This window comes from Chionomys nivalis, chromosome 2, assembly GCF_950005125.1.
Source record: "Chionomys nivalis chromosome 2, mChiNiv1.1, whole genome shotgun sequence".
NCBI classification, from domain to species: Eukaryota; Metazoa; Chordata; class Mammalia; order Rodentia; family Cricetidae; genus Chionomys; species Chionomys nivalis.
In genome coordinates, this window is record NC_080087.1 from 54,921,804 (window position 1) to 54,929,619 (window position 7,816).

General features: G+C 42.8%; 1 protein-coding gene across 1 annotated transcript in view; it reads right to left on the reverse strand.

Moving 5' to 3' along the window:
- The window catches only part of LOC130867693 (sodium-dependent glucose transporter 1C-like), a 21,134-nt gene extending 13,318 nt beyond the window's left edge, over positions 1-7,816 (reverse strand). Inside the window, exons 1-4 of the mRNA XM_057759813.1 lie at positions 7,781-7,816; positions 6,175-6,343; positions 4,518-4,634; positions 1,237-2,288 (exon numbers count right to left, since the gene is read on the reverse strand). Of these exons, the coding sequence (XP_057615796.1) occupies positions 1,237-2,288; positions 4,518-4,634; positions 6,175-6,223 (1,218 nt within the window). The 5' untranslated portion in view covers positions 6,224-6,343; positions 7,781-7,816. The remainder of the gene's footprint in view (positions 1-1,236; positions 2,289-4,517; positions 4,635-6,174; positions 6,344-7,780) is intronic.

The window sequence follows — 7,816 nt, forward strand, 5'->3', positions numbered from 1 at the left end:
AGCTCTTTACAAAAACCCAAAAAGCCATGAGACTGACTGTGGCTAATGCCCAAAGAAGAGCTGGCCTTGAGTTGAAGATTTCCTAGCTCTTACTCACACCTTAGGCCATTCTTTCCACAAATATTGTCATCCTTAATTCTCTCAGGTCCTGGTCCAGGTTATACTTGGAACAATTTAAGTAGTCATAGAAGACCACGTGTCTGGACACTTGGGCAGGTGGTAGATTTACACACAAAGATATTGTCAAAATAGTTTGTTGAGCACACCAGTGTTGTGACATAGTTGCTCCTAGATTCATCTTGTCAGGGCATAGTGATGGTTGTCACCCTGCTCTGCCCCTTTCAGCTGCCCTTTAGAGGTATGTTCTTTGATATGGCGACGGGCCTAATGACTGCTTGCTTATAAGACCCTTTCGCTATGGGGATGGAGCCTAACTGAAGGTCAGTCTTGGTAAATAATAATTTAGCAGAAATTTTCTCAGAAATCCTAAACTTAGATTATGGAACAAAGTTTTCTCTCTTCAGTTTCTAGTGAGCCTGGTCAGTACATTACTTCTCTTCCAGTGAGCTTGGAGGTACCACCCTTTAACTAAATGCTACTTCATCTAGCAATATTTCCTAAGCAGAGTATATCCTTTATAACATCAATTTTACTACTTCCAGTTTCTCTTGCATCAAAACTACCCTCTCCCACTCATCCAAGAGAAAATGGATGCTTGATCATTTGCACAGCAAAGTCCAATCCATTCCACATCTCCATGGTACCTGCCTACTGGAGCACTACCAATTTCTTAACTATAGATGCCTTTTAGCACACACCACGCAAAAAAAAAAAAAAATATTTCCTAATAAGTCTCCCAAACAGGAGCCTTGTTACAAGATCCCACTATATGAGATCACTTGGTACATTATGGAAGACTCTGGAAATTCCAGAATTTTTAAAAAACAGTTTAGTAGTTACTGTGCAGTAGCTCTAGAAGCTGACCCCAGGGAATTGCTGAGAACTTCTATGGCTCCCCTGGCCGTAGGAACTATGAAGTCACTAAACAAGTTATCTTTTCCAAATGTTTGTCCATTTTCTCCTGGTGTATCCCAGGGGGTTACAGCCATTACCAGAGAGGCCTCACACATGGGGGTGTTTGGGAATTACCCAGAAGCATCAGCTGTGGGCTCTATCAACTAGAAATATGTCTAGACTCCTCAGTCACAGATGCCTCAAATCCTTCATCTCAACTACCTCAGAATGTGTTCCATTCTGTTTTTCTGTGTCTTTCCATTTCTTTTCCGCCTCACAGTCATTGAGCCTAGAGCTGGAAAGCAAAGTTCTTCCATCCTCACTCTTCCTTTCTTTTGCCTGGTGACGCAGGGGTAAGGTGGCTAATTTATACATCACAGGAAAAAGAACTCCAGTGAAGATGGCTGATGTGAAACAGACATACAGAACCACTGGCAGTCCTGGATAGTGTCTCTCAATGATTCCGATGACTGCAGGAAAAGCCATTTCCCCCAGAGAGGCACCAACTACAAAGAATGCTGCAGACTTCCCAGTTAAGGTGGTGTACTGCTCAATCCAGGAAATGCCACTGGGAAATGTGGTTGCCATCGAGGCTCCATACACAGCAGTCGCGATCCAGAGGCAGAGAGGATTCTTGTCAAAAAGCACCAGAAACAAAGATGAAGCAAGGCTGCCAACATTGCTCAACACAATCATGGTTCCAGGCTGTAAGAATGTGGCAAAGAAGATGGCCAGACCCCTGCAGGCTGAGAAGGCCCCCCAAAAGACAGAGTTCAAGCCGGCTGCTTCAGTTTCTTTCATACCAACATGGGTGGTGGCAAAGGAGAATATGTAAGAACCAAATGTTATTTCAGCTCCAACATAAAAGAAGAAGAAGATGAAGAGGAGGCAGAGCAGGGCCCAATGATATTTAGCTCTTCGAACTCTCTGACTAGATTCTGTGGATTTTTTCTGCCTTGAGCGTTTCTTACAAAACAGACCAAACAGAAAGACAGAAACTACTAGCGCATAGGTGCCGATGGAAACATACGTCCACAGCAGATTCTTGTCCTCGGGTACCGCAAACAGAGAGTCTGGGCTGGCTTCAGAGGATCGGTTCAGCATTAGAGATTCAAAGTCGGACTCTGTGTGGTTCTGAGTGGATTCTGACGTACCCCAGGCCAATTTAGCCAGCAGGGGAGCCAGGAAGGCACCCAAGGCGAAACTGAAGTGCAAGGCCTGCATGTGTGGGGCTCCTTTGTCTCCCCAAAGAGTCAAGATGAGGACATTCCCACCTACAAGTTAAAGAAACAATTTGTCAGGCGCTTCATGGAGGAAGCGGTGTCTGTACTGGGCTATGGGAGCTTGTGATGTTTACTCCAGAGCCAATTAAGGTGCTCCATCCCGCTATCACCAAAGGACTGGGTTCCAGCTCATCTTCATACGTGAAGTTTACAAGTTAGTAAACCATCACGTGAGCTAGGTACATTTGAAACAGTTTATCATAAAACAATGGTAATCTCACTGGGAGATTACTAACTGGTGGTTTGAATCAGAATAGCCCCCATAAGCTCACATAGTTGCAAGCTTAGTCCCCACCTGGGGACCTGTTTAAGAAGGGTTAGGTGTTGAAGTTTATCACTGGGGGTGGGTTTTGAGGTTTCAAAACCCCAAGTCTAGTCAATATATCCTGCTCCCTCCCCCTTCCATCTCCCTCCGCCTCCCGTCCTTCTCTCCAAATGAGGGTCTAAAGTCCTTGTCCACTATTCTCCCCGTGCCATGCCTGCCTGGAAGCCACCATGCCCCTTGCCATGATGATCATGGACTCACCCTCTGAAATTGTAAGCTAACTCCCAATTAAATGCTTTCTTCTATAAGTTGCCTTGGTCATGGTGTCTCTTCAGAGGTATAGAAACAGCAAGACACTGCTAAATTTATTTGTATTTTTGAGACAGTTCTCATATATGTCCTATTGACTTTGAACTTGTTATGTAGCTAAAGATGATCTTGACTTTTTGGTACTCCCACCGGTGCCGCTTAACTAGTAGGATTACAAGAATGTGCCATTCAGTTTATGCAGTGCGTGGGATTAAACACAGTGTTTCATGCGTGCTAGGCAGATACTCTGGCCAACTGAACTATAGTTCGTATGTAAATATATAAAGATACTAGGCAAAATTTAATCTAATGGTGGGGAAACTGCCAAAGATTCAGTACTTCCAATTAGGTGTCAATTCCAATTGAAGAATATTGTTTGCTTAAGTCTAAACCAGATGCACAGCACCCAACCGGGAGCCAGATTGCCCCAGAATTGTGGCATACTTGCTATAGGAAACAAAAACAACTTTCAGAATTGTACACTACATAGTTTCAACACCCACGCAGTAAAAAGCCAGAAGCAGCTAGTGTTTGGTTATCTTTAAACAAATCAGGTATTTTGAGACAATCATATGGTTCCACATTGTAATTTTTGCATTCAAATGGATCTTGAAGTGTAAAATATTTGCATGATCTATCAAATATTGTTTCTTCCCTTAGAACAAGAAAGTTGGGAATTGAAAGCTAGGATTAGGGATAAGCAATGATCTACATGTCATTTAGGAGGTCTTCAGCGATAGAGTGAAACATGGAGATTTTCCACTGCAGAGAAAGAGAAAACAACCAAAAACAAAGGCAAGAACATGGTACCCTCACGGATTCTCTAAGTCTAGAATCCGGGTGCCTCTGAAGTTGCATGACTCCTTCTGTGCATCTGCAGCCGTATAGTAATTCTACCCTGTATGGTGGTTTAACTGAGAATGTCCTCCATAGTCTCCGGCATTTGAATACTTGATCCCTATTTCGTGGTATACTAAAAATACTGTTTAGATAGGGTTAGAAGGTGGCCTTGCTGGAGGAAGTATGCCGTTGGGGCAGGCTTTGAGAATTTAAAGGCCTCCAATCATTTCTAACTGCTCCCTCTGCTTTACGCTTGTGGTTCAAGATGAGAGGTCCCAGCTTCCTGCTCCTCCCGCTATGCTTTTGCTCCCCCATCATGGGCTCCAATCCTCTGGAACCCTAAGCCCAAATAGTCTTTCTCCTACAAGTTCCTTTCATCACAAGTTGTTTTATCATAGTAATTACAAAGTAATTAATATACTTTGTCCTATCAAATCATCGTTTTCTTTTATACTAGAGTGGTCAAACTCTGTCCCAGAATGAGAGCTAGCCCATTTGCATTATAATTTCCCGCAGAAAGGGAGTCCTTCCACCTTGGGGACAACCCAACAATCTCTCATAAAGCAAAATTCTCAAAGTTCACGTCATAGTTAGTGTATAACAATTGGTTGGTTATGATTAAAGTTAGTGTTTACCACCATGCCCAGCCCTGATTGGCAGGAAGAAGGGGTGCTGGAGGTGTAATCTGATTGTGCGAGTCCATGCCATCTTAAGAGCAAGACAAACGATGCCACAATTTCATATGGTCTATTCTTACTCATTGTACTATCCCCAAATCGGGAGATGACTCCGAAAGGTTCACTAACCTGTATCCACAGCACCAACCGAAGCACCAAAGACAGACATCATGACAACCAGTAAGACTGCCTTCTTGCAGAAAGGAATGAAATAAAACCCAACGGTGGTAGCCAACATCGACACACCTGAAAACAGAAGACAATAAAGCCAGCTATAAAATAAGTATTCATCAGGGTCCTAGGTCAAAGGAACATCATAACAAATTGTATAAATGAAAAATAACACTGAATTAAAACTGGTTGGTCTTGGGCTGGGCATGGCAGTACGCACTAATGTTAATCCCAATGTCTGGGAGACTGAGGTAGGTAAATCTCTGTGCTTGAGGCCAGCCAACGTGACACGGTGAGATCTTGTCTCAAAGACAATCTAGCTACCACCACCACCACCGCAGTAAATTTCAATCATGAGTAGATGAGAGATACAGTTGCAATGCATGGTGGTTTTATCTAAATCTTTTATAATATTTGTGGACTACAAAAGTATTAATTACTATGACTTGAATACAATTCTATTATTGCTAATGGTCAAATTAGAAATTATAAAAAATATTTTTTTGTTGTTTTTTTTGTTTTTCGAGACAGGGTTTCTCTGTAGCTTTGGTGCCTGTCCCGGAACTAGCTCTTGTGGACCAGGCTGGCCTCAAATTGCCAGAGATCCGCCTGCCTCTGCCTCCCGAGTGCTGGGATTAAAGGCGTGCGCCACCACCGCCCGGCTAAAAAATAATTTTTATAGTGTCTCTGTTAACCCCAAAAGTATTACTTCAAAGAGAATTTTTATATGAGGTAACAATGCAAGAATAAAAATCATAATAGATGACAGGGAAATTTTACAAAATAAGTTCATTTGGGGGATAAAAGGAAATGAAGTACAGAAAAAAACAGTCTTTTAGCCAACTTTGGGAGTAATGATGATTACTTATTTGTCAGCAATAAATTATTCACCTTGCCTCCAAAGGAGTTTTATCATAGTAACCTAAAATTTTTTAATTATGCCAATTTATTGAAAAAGGCATGCTAACAACTCTGCCCTCTCTTCCAGGGTCAGGATCTGAGAGGATCAACCTATGCTCAACTCTGACAAGGGCAATAGGCCTGGGTGCAGGCTACACCATCTCCCTGATCCTTCATCTTCAACCCCAAGTCCACAGAGCCTGGTTCCAGGAGTTATTCTGACCCCAGGGCCTCAGAAGCCCTGTCGTACCCTAAGATAAGCAGAGCTTCAAGGTCAGCCAGTGTGTCAGCCTGGAGTAGAGCCAACAGTAAAAGTCAGCATTGCCCAGGGTTACCAACGCTCCTGAGAAAGAACCAATCAAGTTTTTTTTGTTTGTTTGTTTGTTTGTTTGTTTTTCCGAGACAGGGTTTCTCTGTGGTTTTGGAGCCTGTCCTGGAACTAGCTCTTGTAGACCAGGCTGGTCTCGAACTCACAGAGATCCTCCTGCCTCTGCCTCCCAAGTGCTGGGATTAAAGGCGTGCGCCACCACCGCCCGGCCCAATCAAGTTTTAGAATGTTCGGTATGGATTCTGTATGGAAGCCCAGCTGGCAGGGAGGATACCCACACCCATTTCTGTTGTCAACCATTCTACAGTCTATGCTTTTAAAAGTTTAAAAGTCAAGTTTAAAATTCACTGGGGGAAAAAAAGAAGCAAAAAAGCTGTGTTTACTTACCCAAAAGTAAAAAATGATTCATATAGTCAATGAGAGCTCCACCAATCATGGTGCCGCATACAAATCCAGAGGCACGGCCCACAAAAATGATAGACAGACTGCTGATGTTTTGGTTCACATTTCTTGCCAGATCTGGAAATGTTGGCCCAAGGATAGCAATGCTTATTCCCTAAAATTTACAATGAGAAGAGCTTTATACTTACAACCACTAAATTGGTATGCATTTAAATGGTGGCATTTTCCATAATAAAGAATGGGAGGCAGGAATTACAATGTAATATAGAGGTTCCCTTTATTCAAACAAGACAAAATGGACAACACTTTACTATTAGAGGCATGTGCTCCTGTGAGTCGTCTTCTACTCAGTATTTAAATGTTGTCTGACTTTGGTTGCAGTTCTTTTTAGATTTTGAAGATCACCGTACAAGATTTTTCTGTATTAATAGTTACTAAGATATATCAAATATATTCTCAAAATATTTTATTTTAAATATACTCCATTTATTACTGATATAGGAATTTAGTTGTCAAAATTTAAATTCCCAAACATCAGTTTATTGCTCATGTTGGTTATGTTAAAAATGCAGTCCTTCTAACATACATATGTTTCTCTGTCCTACACAAACATAATATGCTGGAACTCAACTCTCTGAATGTTTCTAAATCTATAGCCTTCTTCCATGAAATTCCAAAGCCACCAGGAAGGAGTGTAAACTTTTAAGGAACTATTACATGCACACACACAACGGTTTTATCAATAAAATGTTGCCTTACAATGTGTTAGTATTGGTCCTTTTAAGAAAAACGTTTCTAAGTCATCTATCTATATTGATGGTAACTGCTCTGATCTGCTTCAAACCAGTGTGCCCCCTTTTAATAGCAGGGACCCAGGACAAAGGATCACAAGCGAGGACAGGCCAGCAGCAAGCACCAAGTTCAACGAAAGAATACTGAGTACAGGTTCTTATCAAAGTCCTCCAAAGGACTTTGAGACTTCAGCACACAGGGAAGGCTCTCTAGGCACCGGTAGAATTTTCCTTCGCAGTTCCTCCCACATCAAAGAAACCCGAGAAGCAAGCCAGGTGTGCTGATCTGTAATCCCTAAGGCAGAAACATCACCACGGAGTTTAGCCTCAGTCTGGGCTACTTAGTAGCACCGTGTCTAAAAATGCTAAAATCTTAAAGACTGTGGCTACAGGCATTCTCAGGCGCTTACGCTACCACCTAACCACCTGAATGATGAAGAAAAGTCATTTTCCGTCTGCAAAATTGCCCGGTAGCTGAACTTCCTCAGCCCAGCCAGGAGTTTGCATGGGTGGTTCTGGAGGTGAACAGGTGAAGGTCTGGGCCCCCCTTTCTGTATCTCTTCCCATCGTACCCATGACCATGAAAGTTTTCATTAAGGCAGTCCGTTTGAGTTGACAAAAAAAACCCTCCAAGATTAGAACTGTGATCATTTCCTAGATGGGGAAACGGAGACTCAGAAAGATGAATGCACCCGATCTCCCACTGTGCAGGCTAGGGAAGCAGGTCTGCAGCCTGGGAGTGATCGTTCCTAGTGGGAATCTCCTGACCCAGCCTGGGAAGGGACAGCCCGGGCTCTCACCAGCCCCACGAAGGCGGCATATAGGACCAGCGTGGT